This window comes from Nothobranchius furzeri, chromosome 2 (genome assembly GCF_043380555.1).
Source record: "Nothobranchius furzeri strain GRZ-AD chromosome 2, NfurGRZ-RIMD1, whole genome shotgun sequence".
Classification (NCBI taxonomy): Eukaryota; Metazoa; Chordata; class Actinopteri; order Cyprinodontiformes; family Nothobranchiidae; genus Nothobranchius; species Nothobranchius furzeri.
In genome coordinates this window covers 70,863,208-70,882,690 of record NC_091742.1, presented here as the reverse complement: position 1 = coordinate 70,882,690, position 19,483 = coordinate 70,863,208, and the positions used below count along the sequence as shown (strand labels likewise).

The window sequence follows — 19,483 nt, the reverse complement described above, 5'->3', positions numbered from 1 at the left end:
AGCTCTTGCTGGGTAGGTTCGCGGCCGAATGTGAAGCGGCTGGGATGAGGATTAGCACCTCCAAATCTGAGACCATGGTTCTCGACCGGAAAAGGGTGGCTTGCCACCTCCGGGTCGGGGGAGAGGTCCTACCTCAAGTGGAGGAGTTTAAGTATCTCGGGGTCTTGTTCACGAGTGAGGGTAGGAGGGATCGGGAGATCGACAGGCGGATTGGTTCGGCGTCTGCAGTGATGCGGATGCTGAGCCGATCTGTCGTGGGGAAGAGGGAGCTGAGCCAGAAAGCCAGGCTCTCGATTTACCAGTCAATCTACGTCCCAATCCTCACCTATGGTCATGAGCTTTGGGTAATGACCGAAAGAACGAGATCGCGGATACAAGCGGCCGAAATGAGTTTCCTCCGTAGGGTGGCCGGGCTCAGCCTTAGAGATAGGGTGAGGAGCTCGGACATTTGGGAGGGACTCGGAGTAGAACCGCTGCTCCTCCGGATCGAAAGGAGCTAGTTGAGGTGGTTTGGGCATCTGGTCAGGATGCCTCCTGGACGCCTCCCCGGGGAGGTGTTTCGGGCATGTCCTGCCGGCAGAAGGCCCCCGGGTCGACCCAGGACACGTTGGAGAGGTTACATCTCCAATCTGGTCCGGGAACGCCTTGGGGTCCTGCCGGAGGAGCTGGTGGACAAGGCCGGGGAGAGGACGGCCTGGAGCTCCCTAATTGGGATGCTGCCCCCGCGACCCGGACCCGGATAAGCGGAGGAAGACGAAGACGAAGACGAAGATGAAAAAATATCAAGTTGGGCCCCCTGTGGGCTTGTCCATAGCTGGAGTTGGGGTTCCACCCTCCCAGATTCGAAGGGAGAAAAATATTAGTGTTTCAGTTTTGCTTCATTATGTAGGTCTACATGCATTCTTACTTATTTACATATCATTTTCACTGGCTGTCTCTCATTAAACAGTGAATTTCCTTCAACAGAATTAGCAATATCACTGCTGGAAAAAGCAGGAAATGCACATGCTGAAAGGTGTTAATCTCCTTTTCCCTTTTACCCCCTTAAAATGTGTTTATTTATTCTAAATTTTTATTTGATGATAAAATTCAAATTTAGATATCTAATTAAATTTCCATGTTGTGTGAAAGCTTTACATAACTACATTTTCTGCTGTCTTTCCTCTTGAAATCAAGTATTTCTGTATGACTGATAAAAATTAAGGATTCACTGCTGACAAGGTGACTTCTTTATTAAGTCTCCATGGCTTCATCATAGACACAAAATGAATAAGCACACGGTTCAAACCGGAGTCAGTTAGGGTTACATAAAATTTTAAAGTTGGGTAACTTAGCATGAATACGTATATAAGTCTCTAGAAACCCATTTTCCTCAACAACTAAAAACAGCTAAAATTGTATTCAGCCTTGATTGTACACAAGATTTATTATGTACAGTGATATAATTAATAATGCTCCTGAGTGACATACTTAGTGACAGACTAAATAACAATGCTTCAACCTGCCCAGCATCCAAAACAATCTATACATTTTTACTGATTGATATATATATATATATATATATATATATATATATATATATATATATATATATATATATATATATATATATATATAATTATCATTATGTGGAAAAACAATGTGTTCATCACCCAAAATAGCCTTTTTATATTCCTTTGTAATAGTACTGATAGAGAAGAGAGCCTTAAGTGATTCCCACAGACCCCCTTAAATGAGGCTGCTAGCTAACCTGCTACATTGCTCACCTTCTTGAGGTTGACATGAGGTTGTGAGGGGACACCTGTCATATCATCAGCTGCTGATTCTGGTAGGGACAAGGACAACAACCCATTTACCATAATTAGATGAAACATAGTTCCTCTCACTGTGGATATCAGAGCTAGCAAATAGGTTGAATTTAACCACTCACTAATTAAACCCACCTGTCTTTGAGAAAAACTGTGTGACATACTGACGCCCTCTCTTCTGCCTGTCCTCTTTCTCCTTTCTTTCTTACCTTTTCTGTGACCCAGACTGTTTTTGCAGACATACTTTTACTGAAGCCTTGACTCACTCTACTGTCTGACTGCTGCGTGAGCTGGCTTCGCCTGCTACGCGCCCCTTGGCCAGGTGGACTGTACCATTTCATGCTGTTTGGGGGGGGTTCAAATTAATTAGTCAAAATAAAGTAGGGACCTCTGAATAAATATGCATTTCATAAATTCTAAAAGATTGTTTAATGTCTTAAATGAAAAAAAAATACTGCAAAGTACTTGTGATTTTTAAAATTTATTTATTTTTTACTCAACTTTGAAACTTTTTTGGGCCCCTGACAGCTTTGGGCCCTTAGAATCTTCCTAGTCTTTCACTGCTTTACAACGCCCCTGGTCACCTCACGTGATCATGACGCAGACAATCCATGAATTAGGAGATCATTTTGCGAGCTTCTGCAGCTCATACTTCTGACAACGGATTGTGAAAATAATGAAAAAGGCTAGAAACATGTTGATTCTTCCCAGTGTAAGAAGTGAGTCTACTCTTTCTTTTGGTAGTTTTGGTGTTTACATGATCACAAAGCACAATATTCTGTGACTTTTCAAAAACTGTACAAATGCTCAAAAACGCTGGCAGTCTTTCTGTTTAGATAACGGCTGACAGTTAATGAGTTAAAAAGCACTACAACTGGAAGCAGGACTACAAATTAGAATTAAAAAGTCAAGTTATTATTTAATAAAAATGCACAAGCTCTTTAGTGAGAAAACCCCCCAGCGGTGATTCCTTTCTACAACCCCGGGGCCCAAGCCCCCCTCATCTCTCAATACTAGTGACGCCCCTGGAAATAGCAATTGTTTTCTCAGGAGAGGGAAATCCAGGTGTGACTGCAACAAGTTGCACACAAATGCAAGTATGTATAGCTGCACACATTTGTAACCTGCAATTTTTTAAATTAGGAGTCACACCAGGAAAGGAAAACTGAAATATCTTCAGGAAACATCAAGAGTAAGTCTTTCTTCTGTTTAATATGAATGACTGAGGGAATACCCAGGGCGTTTTACAGCACTTAATTCATTTGAAGGAATTCAGTCTAATAAAAAGTAAGATAATATTGTCTCATCAATATTTTACGTGCTTATGCTCGCTCTAGCCGGAAAACAACGTGCACGAGCACCCCTACAGAACTCTCTCTCTCTCTCTCTCTCTCTCTCTCTCTCTCTCTCTCTCTCTCTCTCTCTCTCTCTCTCTCTCTCTCTCTCTCTCCTAGAAACAACGAAACTTGCGAGTGGCGAAGCAGTAAGTAGTACGAGCCCTTTGGTTATCAGGCAGGTGGCTGGGAACAAAATAAAACCTACTGAAAATCATCTTCCTGCTTGGAAATGGACACAAGAAGAGTGGAGACGGTTTCTGGGCGCGTGGATGCCGCCGTGTCGTCAGCTGGTAGGACAGTGGTGGCATGTTCTGGTTCTTTCACACGGGAATGTGTGGATCTGTGGTGTCGCGTGGAACCTCAACCTAATGATTAACCTCCTGAGACCCTGCTTCCACTAGAGAGGACATATGGCCAGTGCACTAAATTATTTTATTCTTTTTAACTCAGACATGGTGTTGATATTTAGGGAGATGGGATTTATTTTTGTAACTGGTAAATTATTTATTTTAGGAACATATTCAGCTTTTTTCATTTGAAATGAACAAAAACATTTAATTAATTTTTTAAATGATAAGTGTGAGATCCTACAAATCCAACATTTCTATGGGAAGAAAAAAAAACACAAAAACGGATTGGTCAAGTCTCAGGAAGTTAATTTAATATTACCTTTTGTAAAAGTATGTATATGTTGCTTAAATGTGAGATCTTTGTAAATGCGTAATTATTGTATAATTGGAATTTAAAGAAAAGTAGGGATGTTCGATATTGTCTTTTTACCCATCGCCTAGCCGATATATGGAGAAAGTCTTAATTTCCTTAACCAATATAAACCGATACTAGTGCGTATACTGCCCTCCGATAAAAAACGCTAACATAACTAAGAGGTCCTTCACTGAGAAACCATGCTTACTTTTGAAAGCGATCAGTCACACAGAGTGTTTCATGCAGGCTGAACATGAAAATAGTCTCCTACACCTATCTCCTGCATTAGCCTCTGATAGAAAATAAACGGTGAAACTCTAGGATTTGAAAAGCCTGACAGATCTACGCCACACTTACATGCACATCGGAAAACCGAAGTATTGTCCTAAAAAGACTCACGTCAGTTTTTAAAATTGCACGTAAACACATTAGTCTGGTTGAAGGCGGACTGGTTCTAATCGAGCTGAAGCACCCAGATAATGTGGCAGCAATCCGATTACATCCTGCATGTAAATGGGTTAGCCGTAGGACGCTCGCATTCCGCAAGTGTAACGAGAACATGGAAGCGGTCTTCTGACAAGACCATCGTCACAAATGAGCACACGTAACACCATAAAACAGGACAGTTCGTACCATATAAACTGAGCTGCAGCGCTGTTGTACCTTCCTTCCGTCATTGTGCATATCTTGTTTCATTTCCGTCTGCTTCACTCCCACCAGCCTCTGATTATTGTGTTGCTATAAGCTAACTGGTAGAATGCAGACATGGAAAAGGGGCATGTCGCCACCTACTGCACTGGAGTGGAACAAACTTTATTTGAGAGGCCGGTTTTCTAATGCGCATGTAAACTAGGATAAAGACTCCTATCTTATTACAATAAGTTTGATTCAGATGTCCGTCAGTGTACATGTAGCATCACTGATTGTCACTTAACATTCATTGATTCACCCGTTTTGACTCACAATGGGGAAGGCTGTTGTTGCTTTAGCATCAAGGAAACAGGACAGAACATTTTGACTGAGCTTTTTCCCCAGAGTACAACAAAAGCCTGATTAATGCTTCTCCGTCAGCTCCGCAAGGGACAGACACGGAAGGATTGGCGGAAGCGTTTTGCTCTCATACTTCTCCGTCTCCTGGGGAGTGTAGCCAAACAATTCCCCGGCAGGACAACAGAGGGCGTAGCGCTGTTCTGTGGTATCCTGTCATGTATCCAGTCCAAGATAGTGTGTTTATATTGTGTTTTTTGTATATAAGAGACTTTTTAACAGACAAATTTGTCTCTCATCCTCCTCCACCTCTTCATGCGCTCGCCACCTCTAAACCCACGTTTCCTGTCATTTCCGTCCATAAATAAAAGGCTTGCTGTGCATCTTTTCACTCCTCCAGTCACGGGGTATTAAACGTTCATGTTTTTAGAGTTTCTTTGCAAGGTATTCTTCAAGCTGTTCCGTGTCTGCCGCTAGTTATTCTCGGCTCTCTTTGTTTTTGAGGGCGCAATGGCGGCGGTGTAGACGATAGCGGCGTCCTGGCCAATCATAAGCTTGCGTTGTCCGTCTCGATGGACGGATGTTTAGAAAAGAGAGCTCGACTCCGTGCGTCCTTGTGGAGCTCTCCAGCAGGCCCGCAAGGACGGATAATGGCGTTGCGTGTCTCCACACTGACGCAGACGGAGAAGCATGCATCAGGCTTTACAAGGCATTCATTCCTACTAGAGACTGCTGCAAATGAATTACAACATGTTTGAAGGACCTCTTTTAATATTATCTGTTCAGAAAAAAAATATATATGTATATAGAGCTCCGGACCCCACATGACTCTCAGTTAGTAGACGCCATATTGGCAGGTAAAAGAAGCTAAACAAACACGGATCGTAAACATGAACGTTAACGGGATCGGCTTGGATTTTACTTCGTCGGAGTTTACTTCACACTTTAAAACCGAAGAAATCGTTTTATATAGTCAGAAATTAAATAGACTAAACATCTCCGACCCTTACCGTGCCCCTGGGATACTTTTTAAAAATGCCACAAGCTGTAGGAGCGGACTTCTTACCGGACCTGGCCGGGGAACCCCTTGGGATTTCCCCGGAGGAGCTGGCTCAGGTGGCTGGGGAGAGGGAAGTCTGGGACTCTGCGCTACTGCCCCCGCAACCTGACTCTGGATACGCGGATGACAATGGATGGACAAATAACAGATTTACACGTAAGTAGTTTAAATAGAGTGCTGTGCTGTTTTAATGTATCAACTGAACGCCAAGAGAAATCACTAGTCTGATTGTTTTCCGTGAATAAAATAAATATGTCAGGCAGGAGTGTCTCAGGATCTGTCTGAGATCTGTCTCGGTGAGACAGGTAATAGCGATCCAAAGTGCTTTTTATGTGTGATCTGACAACTGATCAACCATTGCTTAAAAATTAAATACAGCTTAGCCGGTTAATTGCTGTGATCATAAAACACGTAAACGGCAGCACGCAGAACTCACGAGGCAACGTTTTACGTGATGTTTACTTGTTACTATGAGTAATAAGACAGAAAAAGCCACGCCAAAATAAGTTTAGGAAGCCCACTAAGAATCGTAATAAAAGCATTTAAAATAAATACCATACACAGTTGAGGAAACGTTGGTTTAAGTACCTGATATGAAGGGGTCGCTGCATAAGCGAAAACCTTTACTCTCGGGATCCCACAGCTTCATTTTAGCCCGGTCACTAGCGCGTTTTATTACAATGATCCAACGTTTGCAGCGCTCCGGATCTTGGGGAATCCTGTAGATGGCTCATTCCTTATGTCGTCCGTGTCTGTTCTGCATCCTGGGGCACAACAGGAATCTACCATATTTCCTGTCTGATTGAGTTTTCTGACAATAACAAATAGTCCAGCTGCGGGCTTCTACCTGCCAATATGGCGCCGTTTCGATTTGAACTGTTGCATGCCGGGAGAAGTGACGTCAACTCCCGGAGCGCGCTCTCTCTCTCTCTCTCTCTCTCTCTCTCTCTCTCTCTCTCTCTCTCTCTCTCTCTCTCTCTCTCTCTCTCTCTCTCTCTCTCTCTCTCTCTCTCTCTCTCTCTCTCTCTCTCTCTCTCTCTCTCTCTCTCTCTCTCTCTCTCTCTCTCTCTCTCTCTCTCTCTCTATATATATATATATATATATATATATACATATATGTGTATATAACCACCTCCACTTAATTTAGGCAGCTGTGCCAAACTAAAATATCTCTAAACTATACCTCAGATCATTCACATTTTGACATTTTGAGGCAAAGAAGAAGCAGCTGAAGAGTTTTATGTTTCATTTGTGCATGGTATGTAAAAGCTGTGCCATTTCAAGAATGAAAACTGAAACCAATTATTTTAGATAATTTATTTTGATGCTGATATCGGCCGATAATATCGGACATCCCTGAAAAAAGCAAACCTGATTTTAATTAAATCACACAACCATTCAAAAAACAAAGTTTCCTTGTAGCATTTTTTTTGAAGAGTTTGCTAATGTTTGCAAATGGTAATGTTAATTTCACATGTTGCTATTTTTGTTATGTTTTGCCTGTTTTTGCTTTTATGTCTTACTGTTGTCTTTTTTGAGAGGTAGTCATGTCCGAACTTTTGCCTTCTCATGAAACAAAAGTCACCCTAGTAGGCTAACAAATGTTTGTAGCTTTTAACAGCTTTTGCTATTTTTTTCCTTAAGAATGTTTAAAAAAACTGGTTCAACTCTTCAGTTGTCATTTGTGACAGCAAAAACGACAAAGGTGAAATTAATAATGTTAATTAGTAGTAGTTTGTTTATAACATGTGTACTAATAGAGCTCTCTACTCTGTTAGCATGTGTGCACCAAAATCCCAATAATTTTTTGTTTAAATGCACGTTATTTGTTGCTCAAATGTATGAAAATTTGACCTCATTTCACTATAGTTTAGAAAATATGAGAAATTCCACGACATTTTGTATTTAATCATCTGTCATAAATACAAATAACAGCTGAGGTTTACACCAGCTATCCACTGGTTACAAAAGTGGCATGCAATGTTTATGAAGTGCAATAGTCAGCTTGACAGCCGCACTTATAGTCAAGGAATTGGTTTCCACCAAGCGTGCAGGGGCACGTATCGTACGTGTTCAAGAGGTGTAGCGCTGCAGCGTGCCGTAAAATTTACACTTCAAGTAAATTTTTTACACACCACTCTTTAAGTACACATCATGCTCATCAGTTTAGAACAAGCAGAAAATCAAACACAGGAGCGGTTTATAGTGTACCATCTGGGGTGAAGAACAGAAAGTAAACCACAGACTTTTTTGATGCATGCTGCCATCTTTCACGTAAACTGGCAAAATCATGCGTTATCTTGCGATTCCTCTGTGATGTTGTGGGACCAGCTGTGTGGAACACAGTTGCAGGTGCAGAGAGTCTCAAATGCTCCTTGTAGAAAGGGACATGTAGTGTGGTTTATTACGAGTAGCTCCAGTGGTGCCCCAGGTAAGTTTCACAAGGGGGCAGATGGGGCCAGAGAAATTTTTGGGGGTGCCACACCAGATTTGTTGGCCTGTGGTGATGCGTTGCACGCTCCTTAATCCTTTTGAACAATAAAACAATGTGTCCAACACACTTACCTCAAATTTGAAGAACACAATTTTGTCAGAAAAAGATGTTTCAAACAGTTATTTGGAATGTTATTTTAAAAGTTATTGTAGAATTTTTAAAAACCCTTTAATTGCCGTCTTCACAAAAACTAGAGATTTAAAGTTTGTTTTAAAAATGTTGAGCAGGAGAAATAAAGACTTTAAAATTTTTTGACTATTTATGTACTCATATGTTTTTGTTGGGTTTTACTTTTATGTCTGATTAAATATTATGAATTTCTAGTTGGTGTGAACATTAATATGATTCATTAAAGAACATTGGTCTCCTCTGGTGTGGCCAACTATTTTCTTGAGGGAAACATCAAAAACATGATGCTTTGTCACCATAATGGAGGCTAATTGCTTTTGCGTGTGTTGGAAAGGAGGGGTTAGAGGTTCTGAGGACGGATCATAGAAGAATAGACATTATTAAACACAGTAACCAGCTAGAATGTGGTGTTCAAATGATGCAGAATTGGTTTCATGGTATCAATCCCCTTTCTTCCTCCTTTCAATGCTCAGTTTGAACTTTAGCAACTTGTCTCAACAATGTTTATATTCCGTACATTACTTAAAGGTGAGGTTGACTGAAAAAAAAATTGATCATTTCTGATTATAATCCATCACGCTGAGTTTTTCATTGAGGCTGAACATGAAAATAGTCTCCTACACTTATCTCCTGCATCAGCTTCTGATAGAAAATAGACAGTGAAAATCTAGGATTTGAAAAGCCTGACAGCTCTACGTCACATTTAGGGATGGGTACCAAATTCAGTACTTTTTAAGGCACTGAACGACTTCTGTGGTACTTACCGAGGACCAATTCACGTTAGTGATGGGAATTCCGGCTCTTTTTAGAGAGCCGGCTCTTTCGGCTCCCAAGTGGTTCCTCAGATTTTCTGTTGCATAAAGTACATTTATAACCAAAATAATGCAAAACTATATATAAAATGATTTACTAATGTTAAAAATGCTATATATTAAATATTTATCATTTATATGGATTTATTGACTGAACACTTTAAGAAATCTCAACTTTCCGACTGCTGTCGCTCATTTTCTCACCGTCTTCGTCACACTCTCCTCTTTCTTGCTCGCCTTTTTCCTCCTCCTCATTCCCTCTCGTCTCCCTCCGCTCGCATTTGCTCTGCTATGTGTCTGAGTATGATCCTCCCTCTTCCCCGCCCCTGCTGCTCTGTGTGTGGACAGTCTGGACACGCAGTCACACATGTTGACCTGTGGCTTTCACCAAAACGGGAGGGGGTGGGGGCGCTCCCAATGACGAGCCGGCTCTCGTCGTTCACTTCATAGAGCTCTTAGAGCCGGTTCATTCGGGACCGACACATCAATAATTCACGTGGTATGAAACGCTGTCTTGTTTCCGTACTCGCCCTTCATTAAGGACTTGCGAGACAGCGATTTTCCAAGATAGACAGCAGTGCATGTGCAAGAGCGCATGTGGTTAGTCACTGCAGGTGAGCTGTAAACAGAGCAAGCAACAGGGCAGAGAGAAAACCTCTGAAGTTTGGCTTCACTTAACTAAATGCGATGGGTGACTGGGTGATGATGACGACATCAACAACGATCTAAGTGAGACATCATTATCAAACATAATCTGCTCCAGCAGGTTAATAAACTGTTTAAGATAATGTTAGCTTGATAGTTTAGCTTCTGTTGCTATTTGGTAATGATGCATTCGCTTTCTCTTCGGATCTCTGAAATTTCTACATCCGAGTAGGAAAAATCAACTGAAAAACAACGGCAAAAGCAGTGAAGATACACAGTAAATATGTTTGCTTCAGTTTAATTTGCAGTTTATAATACTACAAAGACCCACCCATCACGCAATTTGTTCAGAGGGCAAAGAAGAAGAATAGGAGTCCATGGAGCTGGGTTTTAATTTTTGCATCATTTATTGTTGTTGGTTAAAGGTTTTCATACTGAAGAATTTTGTACAACACTGCGATGATGAAATACAAATAGTTGCATGTTATTTATTGTGACATTTATCAAATATGGTTATATAAGTAGAAAAGAATTAATCAAAAAATATTTAAATAATAATTAAACACTCAAAAGAATAAAAAATTGGTACTGTTGCGTACTGGTATTTATTCCTAGGTACCAGGGATTGGTACTGTATCTATTCAAATGTGAATGATAGCCATCCCTTGTCACACTGTCACTTAACATTCATGGACTCACTCATCTTGACTCATGATGGGGAAGGCTGTTGTTTCTTTAGTGTCCAGTAATCACCAGACAGCATTCCGACCAGTAGGAGCTAACCGTTAGCATTAGGAACTCCAGAACATGGCAGAACTCCTCCAGGCTCGTGTCATTTGTAGAGGTAAAAACATTAATGTTGCAAGTCAGTGGTAAAGTTGCATTGCTGTTATCCAAAACCTTCTGTTTGAAGCTCAGCTGTGATGTGGGTAACTTCAGTTCCTGGTAATTGTGCAGTGATATTTGGTTTCCCCAGAGAATGACTTACAAGGCATTTATTCCTACTAGAGACCACTATAAAAGTATTGGTTAAATAAGTCAACCACACCTTTAATGCATCAAGCTACTGCTAATGCACATTAGCTAACTATGTTTACAAGCTATTGAAACAGTTGCATCTGATGCAGAGGCTGGTGAGTGTACTAGGGCTGTCGCGGTTGAGGAATTCCTCCTGCGGTGATTCAGGGTGGCTTAATATTGCGGTGTGCGATATTATTGCAGTCCTTTTTTTATTGCAGCACTATCTAAACATAATGTTTACACATTTAAAGAAAAGGTTAAAAATTGCCGTGCCTTCTTTTATAACACTTTACTGAATGCAGATCAAAGGGCAGTAACAACACAGACCGCAGTAACGTTTGTTTCTCCGACAGTCGGAGTCCGACTGAATTTAAAAACAACAAAATTCAGGAGGTCAAACTTTTAAATGCAAATTTGGCTGCAGCATCTAACAAATAAGAAACAAGTCCCCATTTTGTTTAGTTGTTTAAAATCAAGCATAAAAAATTACATGTACCGGGCGCGCGCGGGGCGGGGGGTTGGCGGGCGCACTATCATTTCACTTTCACACACACGAATGACGGTGATTTATAGCTCGGTCACGTCCTTGTTACCCACAAGGAAAACCAGCATGTTAACCATATACGGTTTGAGACAGGATCTGAGAGGGGTGGCAACATTTCCAGCAACACTGAAAACCCTCTCGGATGGTGCCCTCGTTGCACTAACACACACGTACTTGCGTGCGACTCTGGCGAGCAAAGGGACTCTCTCCCGGTTGTTGCTCCACCATGTCAGGGGGGTTTCTTTAGGGTGGATGCATTCCTCCTGCAGGTAGCGAGTGAGCTCCAGCTCGGCTCAAACTCTCTTCGGGACGGTTGCAGAAGCAGTGCTTGTCCGGGACTTCAGCAGGTCTCCGAGCGTTTATTATTATTTTTTTGCCGCTGGTGGCAGCTCTGTCTCGGCCAAGGACTCTGGCTGCGCAGCAGCTGACGTAGTGAAAACCAAAGTACTCCCAAAGGAGCGAAGTAACGTTTCGTTTTGATACCAGTGCAGCCATCCTTCTCAACATGCATCATTGAGTTGAACCAAGTTCAGTAATCACGGTGGCCCATGATGCAGCGCGATGGGTTTCTTCATATTGCGATATTTCATTTTTGCGGTTACCGCGACAGCCCTAGAGTGTACGATCACATACTCCAATTACATAATACAATTTCATAAAGAGCTCTATCCCTGCATTTTCTCTTGTTATTAAAAAGTGAAAGATGATCAGGAAAATGTTCAAAACAATCATTAATGAGTTTGTCATTAATCAAAAAACACAAATTTTCAACAATTCTCAGTATTGTGGAATAAATTCCCTACTCACCCGTTTCTTCTCTACTATCAATTTACATTTTATTGTACGCTTATTTCTTCATTAACCATCTGGCAACCCTAGTGCATGGGTATATGTTCACACATGGACATCCATAAAAATACTAATAAATGAATTTGTATAAATCCTCCACTCTCCACTACCCATCCATGATGCTTTGGCTTACATTCAGAAAAATAATTGCTCAGTTATAGTTTGCAGGCTCCCCTTAGGCTCTTCACTCGTCTCACTTAGAGCCAGAGAAGTAGTTAACAGCTCACCATTCCTGAGTCAGGACATTGTTTATTCGCACACCTAACCGACTCCTAATTACCTTGAGTTAAAGTACTGAAGCTGAGACCTCTTTGGTCCCCTTCAGCAGGTGTTTTATTGCTGGGAAGAAATTCTCTTCTCCCATTACCAGCAGTTACTATCAGAGCTGTTAAAGAGAAGGATAGAACACGTTTGCATTTCATTAGACTTGAGACCAGCAGGCATTTGTTACCACTTTGCTGTTCAGCTAATCCCCTATCATTCTATATTCTCTACCCAGGGAAATTATACATATAAAAAAATAAAACAAACACCCATGAAACAGCTTTATCCACCCAGCCATGAGTCAGTCCTTGGCGTGATGATTTTTTTGCATCAGTGCCTTGGAGCTCTCTCAGATCAGCATCACTAAGACTGTGTATTCCAGCAGTTTCTCCTGATACGTCTCTCCTCTGGTTCACAACGTTCAGGTAAAAACAGGAACATTACGCTCAGCACATCAGGGATGCAAATCCCCACCACTGAGGCAGATTCAATATGCTACTAGTAATACAATATATTAACAATACGGTGAAACCCTCTTTCGACACGATTCGATACGATTGATCCCTGCTGATGATCTTTTTAGTGATTTGATAAGGATTTTTAATTAAATACAATTCACGATGCAATTTGAAATGATTCAACACATAGAGAATTTACAAGCCCACATCTGATTTTTAACATCACTATCTTTGAATAAGCCTAACATTGAAAGAAAATGCATGACTCCATCTGTGCAAAAACAGTTTCTGGATGTTTATTTTATGTTGGCAAATTAAACGGGCCATTTCATGGAAAATCCACTTACTGGAGCTTTTTACCATGTGATATTATTTCCTCATGAGGAATACCCCCAAACCTGTTTTTGGCTGCATTCATGCATTATTCTCTCTCAGTGTCAATTTTGACCATGTAAAGGTTTTCCTTGCATCCAGAAGAAAGTAGCCGACTTGCGTCACCAGGCATTTCTCCTTCCCCTGAACTTGGTTTGGTCTCGGTTCTGAAACCTGGATTCTGACAAATTATTTCTGCAAAACACTGCTGTAAACACCATGCGTCCTGTCTACAAGAATTCATGTAATGGCCAGCACATGATGTGTGTGTTAGGCGACTATTTTTGTAACAGATTCAGTGGTCAACAGACCCCCTTGGTTGAACATGGACCTCAGATTGGGAACCACTGGTCCAGATGCAGTAGTTTTAAAATGTATCAAAGTATTGGTACTTGTAATTAAGTAGGACATTTTAGCAGTCTTTCCACCTCTGGTCCTAGCAGCTAAGACACTATAAAAAAAAACCTCAAGCTTCCAGGCCTCTGGTGGAGGACCCAAACTTGAAATGAAGAGTCACCCAACATTTTTCTTCCAGTTTGACCCACCATTGCTAAACAGAACATGCCAACAGAAGAAGAAAACATTTTTCTTTTAATTGACGATCAGCAAACTGAAAATGCTAACTGCTACTATTACACATTACAGCCGTAAAGCAGGTAAAGGGCTTCCCTCATAGGGTACCTACCTGCTTCACAAAACTTTCTAGTGTGTTTTTTGGTCAGCAGAGTGCTGCAGAGTGGTGTCAAATATGAAACTGGCCAAGTTTCTAATTCAACAATCATGGAGATCAATGTTAAAGCTCCAAGTGTAAAAACCATCTAGTGTTACTTTAAGCTATTGTTTTCCAAATTTACTGTAGCAGCTTTAATGGGCTCGACACACGGGAGGCGACAAACGACCGCGATCAGCGAAATTTGTCGCTGTCGCTTTTATTACCTGACACATGGGAGGCGACCCGCGGCAGCGGCCAGCGGCAAAACCGTCTACGCATTCTGTTCCGTGGCGAAATTGAAACTTCCGTTGTTTTGTTTGGCTGTGTCAGGTTGGAGGGAATTAAGGTTATTTAAGCGGTTCAGAGTTTAAAAAGTGGTAGATATGATGTTTCACAAGGTGCTGCTAGAGTTATGTGAAATCTTACTTCTGATTTTACTATATAAAACATAATAATAATCAACTTCTCCTCCATGTTTGCTCGGAGGTGTACGGAGCATCCTGTCCGCTCATTGGTCAGCGAATGAAACCTCCGTTGATTGGTTCTCGTCCGAGCGACAGCGATGAAAAGCTGAAAATGTTTCAACTTTCTGGGATCACGTCGCTGGGTCGTCCGTGCACGACACGTGCACGAGCGCAAACTTTCACACGCACGTTTTTCGCGTTTCGCTTGGTAGGAGAGAGACCCGCGATTATCGCTTTGTCGCTCATGTCTCATTGAAAATGAATGGAGGAGAGGCGATGTCGCCTCCCGTGTGTCGAGCCCATCAGACTGGAATAGATTTAACCCTTTATAGGGCATTCACTGAAGTATTTTAATCTTTTAATTTTTAACCCCAGGGTGTTTTTGTGGTCCATAACCAACGTGTATTTCTGATTTTACAAGTTTCAAAAATATTTATTTTCATTCAGAAAATCAGAGAAAACAAAGTGATCAGAAATGGACTTTGGCCCTGTTCTGGTAAAATAAATCCCAAAATAAAACACATGAACAAGTTAAATAAACATTATTCTTGAATAATATAGATAATTATAAGACACTTTAGAATAATCTAGCTAATTTTAGAACATTATACCACTGTTCAAAAATGCATAATATATCACAATTATTAAACAGTTGTGGACATTTTGTGGAAACATTGTGGAATTTTTTAAAAAGTTGATGATTACGTTTTTGTATTTAGCAGACACTTTTGTCCAAATCGACTTACAGGTGATAATCAAGCCATCAGGTTTCCTTTGAGGCTAAAGTTATTGAGCAGTAGTTGCTATTTCTGATCAAATATCGACTATTAGAATATTTTATATTCGAGGATCTGTCATGGCTGGGGGAAGGCGTTTAACCCAAGACATGCAGAATCAGCACGGGAGTCAGAAGGTAAGAAATTAAAGTCTTTTATTCACAAACAAGAACTAAAGGAGCACTGGAAAACCAGTGAGTGATGCCGTGAGCGATAAGTCCAAAGTTCTAGCTCAGCGAGCTGTGGGGGTAGTGGGGAGCCGAGGTGGATGAGAGTGGAGACCCAGCCGGGCGGGAGGTGAGGCAGCAGAGAGAGGAGATCCAGGAGCTGAGGAGGAGGATGGAACGTGGAATGAAGATCCGTAGATCTTTAGCTGAATAGTGAGAGTATGGTGAAAATCCTAGGATGGCAAACAGAACAAGGTTTAAGGAGCAAGTTCTAAATCGTAATCCAAAAAACTGTCCAAGGTCAAAAATCCAAATAATCCAACATGCAAGAGCACACTACTAGGAGCAAACGAATACGAGTGGCAGGCGTTACCATAACTGAAGTAATCATCCGGCTTCGAGTGGTGTCTCCATCCTCCTTTTAAACCCGAGCTCCAAATGATTAACTCGGCACAGCTGGTGCCCCTCCGCTCCTCACCTGTGGAACACAGAACCCCAAAGATAGTTAATTGAGGAGGAGGACTCACCTCGACCCGAGAACGATGACAGGATCTGCCTCATTATCGGCTTCCTCCTGTTCATCATCATCATCAATGATGGGGCAAAATTGGCTTGGCGCAATAACAGTCCATCTCCATTTCCCTGAGAAATCTTAGTTTAAAACTGCAAAATATATTCAATATTATAACTGCTATTATTACTGTTACCATGAGTATTAAGATTATGTCAAAAAACAACAGATTATACCTAAAAATTTTCAACATTTCTTTTCCTTGTTCAGGGTGTGTGTTCAAATATGGCAGATTTGATTTTCATGCTAATCTTTCACCAACTTTATTGAGTTTAATATTTACAACACATGTATCGTTATTTAGCACATGCAGTCAACCTTGTGATGTGAGTTTCATAAACCTAGCATTGTTAGTGTTAGAGATCTGACCGCAAACACGAGAGGAGACCGAGCAGTTTTCTGGCTCTGCAGACACACCAATATTTGGCGCCTTATTGCTCCGCACTGATTGGTGGAATGGCGCAAACTGTGACTAGCTTGATTCTACAGCCTGATTCACGCTTCTGCGTCTGCGTCAGTGCGGAGACATGCAACGCCATCATCTGTCTTTGCGAGCGTGCTGGAGAGCCCTTGCAAGGACGGACGGAGTCAAGCTCTTTTTCTAAACATCTGTCCGTCGAGACTGAGAACGCAAGCTTGTGATTGGTCAGGTCACCGCTGTCGTCTACACCGCCGCCATTGCGCCCTCAAAAACATAAAGAGAGCCGAGGATAACTAGCGGCAGACTCGGAGAAGCTTGAAGAATACCTCGCAAAAAAACTCTAAAAATATGAATGTTTAATTCCTCCGTGACTAGAGGAGTGAAAAGATACACAGCAAGCATTTTATTTGTATTATTTTTCGAACATTTTGTTCATTTGTAACAGTAACAGTCCATGAGCTGCCTATGAGGTAAGATTATGCTGTTTGTGGAAATTCAGCATGTTGTTTTAGGGAAAGAAAGTCAGCCATGGAGCATGTGATCTGTTCTTCGACATCAACGTTGAGTTCATTTAAGGTGTCCAGACTGACACAAATGCAGTGTGTGTGTGTGTGTGTTTTCTGCTTCCAACAGTTAGAAGTCTTATGATCAGAGTGAATCAAAAGTACAGACTGACAATCTGCTCCAAATCTGTCAAAAAACAGAGCAGTGCTTTTCATAATAAAAACAAAAGACAGGAGCAGAGAAAAAAATGCTTCTTATGTTCTTTTTTTATTGTGTTTGATGAGTTTGCATCAAGTACTATGATTGCATGAGTACTATGCAAACAGACCGATTTGAAGTCTAACGAGCAGCTTAGACCAAACGTTCTTGTCAGGTTCTCTTGCTTTTATGAAGTATCAGTTTGTGGACTTGAGACTTGATTTGGACTTACCATTCATGTACTTGAGACTTGACTTGCCCTTCAAGGACTTGAGACTTCACTTGAACTTGCTCCTAAGCAGTGCTTAATTTGTAAATCAAACGTTCCCGGAACGCAAATACTGATGTCAAACCAAAGTTCACATGCACGGGGTGGTGGGTTGGGCGTGGGTGGTTTGGGGGCAGGGGGTGATAAGTAATTAAAATTGCGCCCACATTTTCTAAGTTAACACACGTCTTTTAACAATGGTAGTTTTTGCATCTTTACTGTTCCCCTGCTTCAGCCCTCTCCCCCCTCCCAGTGGCAGTGGCCGCAAACTCACCAGTGTGCCTGCAGCCTCTCAGAGTTCCTGCTGCTCTAAACGTTGAAAGAATAATTTCATTTTCTGTTTACCATCAATGGTGTCTGTTTGTTGCAACATCAGGTACAAAAACTAACTTTTTTTTTTTTTTTTTTTTTTTTACTATTTTTCTGTCCTGTCTCTGTCTTTTCTTCCTGCATCTCCTCTCAATCCTAAAGAAAAACTGCTACCTGGCTTCATATTTTTCTCCTTATGAGTTACCTTTGAACTGCAGTTCTAAAAGATCTACCGACCGCAAATATAGCAGAGTGCGCGCAGACCACACTGGCGCGGTGAAGTCACCGGAGGACGAAACAGGTGATGCACTCCGCTCCGCTCCGCAGCAGCGAAGCACATCAGACACAAATAAAAGACAGAAATCATAAAAGGATGTGAGCCGACATAAACGATCACGTGTTAACTTTGTTTTTGAGTTGGCGATACTTTGAGAATGTTACTGTGGTCGTTCTCAGCACGCATCTGTCTGGAGCGCATCATCTATCAGAGCTCTGCGCCTCTCAGCTCAAACTAATCCCCAGAGTCTCCACATAGATAAGGTAATATAAGTAGAACCAGATCGTTTTGGGGCTCATCCTGGATGTGGAAGTTGAAGGCTTCCAGGAGTTCCCTTTAGCTCACCTGTAATTCGAATCCTGCGTATAGCACAAGTTTATCGCGTGAGTTGCCAGATCCTAGCAGACAATTGCCGGAATGGTCCTTTCAAAATAAAATAGTTCCCGGATCTTTTTCTGGCAAGATCCGACTCAAATTAAGCCCTGCTCCTAAAACACTTGAGACTTGGCTATGACATGTCCCTAAGGGACTTGAGAACTGACTCATACTTGTCATCCATGTACTGTAGTCCTGACTTGAACTTGCCCCTCAGACTTTACTTTACTTTCCTTTTAATTACTTGAAATGAGTAATTCATGGTATAAACGGTATAGCGTAAATATGATAATTTAGCCACCGGTAGAGGTTTTGACTCTACCACTCTACCACGATTGTGCATAAATATTTTCAAGCTGCATTAGTTTTGGACAAAAGCAGCAGCTATTGCATGCTGCAGCATGGAGTGGGTGGATTAAGGAGTGCTAGTAAAGGAGACAGGGCAACATCCGTTATATGAACCAGGTCTGGGTTTAAGGAGTCAGATGTTGAGCAGAAAAACATCCTCAGTAAAATACTCTGGTGAAAGTAAAGCTTAAGTAAAGCTTGGTAGCGCAAATTCCCTTAAATGCAGGTCATTTTTTGAGAAACGATTAACACGATTAACACGCAGGCTTCCAAAGACTTGAGACTTGGCGTACTACTAGGAGACTTGACAAATTACTTGAACTTGTCACAAGGAGACTTGACTTGAATTTCCCCCTCAAAAATGTTTTAATTCACGATCATTACACCAGCTTCCAAAGACTTGAGACCAGGGTTGGAAACTTTTGAACTTTTGCGGGAGTTGGGGTATGCTTTGGGGGGATCTTCAGCGTGAGTTATTGGAGTTGTGGCATAAGCGTGTGTAGAGGGTCAGATGCGTGTGTCACACGCTCAGTGCGTAAGAGTTGGCAGCCCTGCTTAAGACTTGACTTTTATTGCCTTTCAAATACTTGAGACTTGGCATACTCCTAC

General features: G+C 41.5%; 1 protein-coding gene across 2 annotated transcripts in view; it reads left to right on the top strand.

Moving 5' to 3' along the window:
• Positions 1-3,261: 3,261 nt before the first annotated feature.
• The window catches only part of kcnip4a (potassium voltage-gated channel interacting protein 4a), a 339,081-nt gene continuing 322,859 nt past the window's right edge, over positions 3,262-19,483 (top strand). For both annotated transcript variants that reach the window (XM_070547817.1, XM_015947022.3), the window contains exon 1: positions 3,262-3,435. In XM_070547817.1, coding sequence (XP_070403918.1) covers positions 3,375-3,435 — 61 coding nt within the window. In that variant the 5' untranslated portion in view covers positions 3,262-3,374. The remainder of the gene's footprint in view (positions 3,436-19,483) is intronic.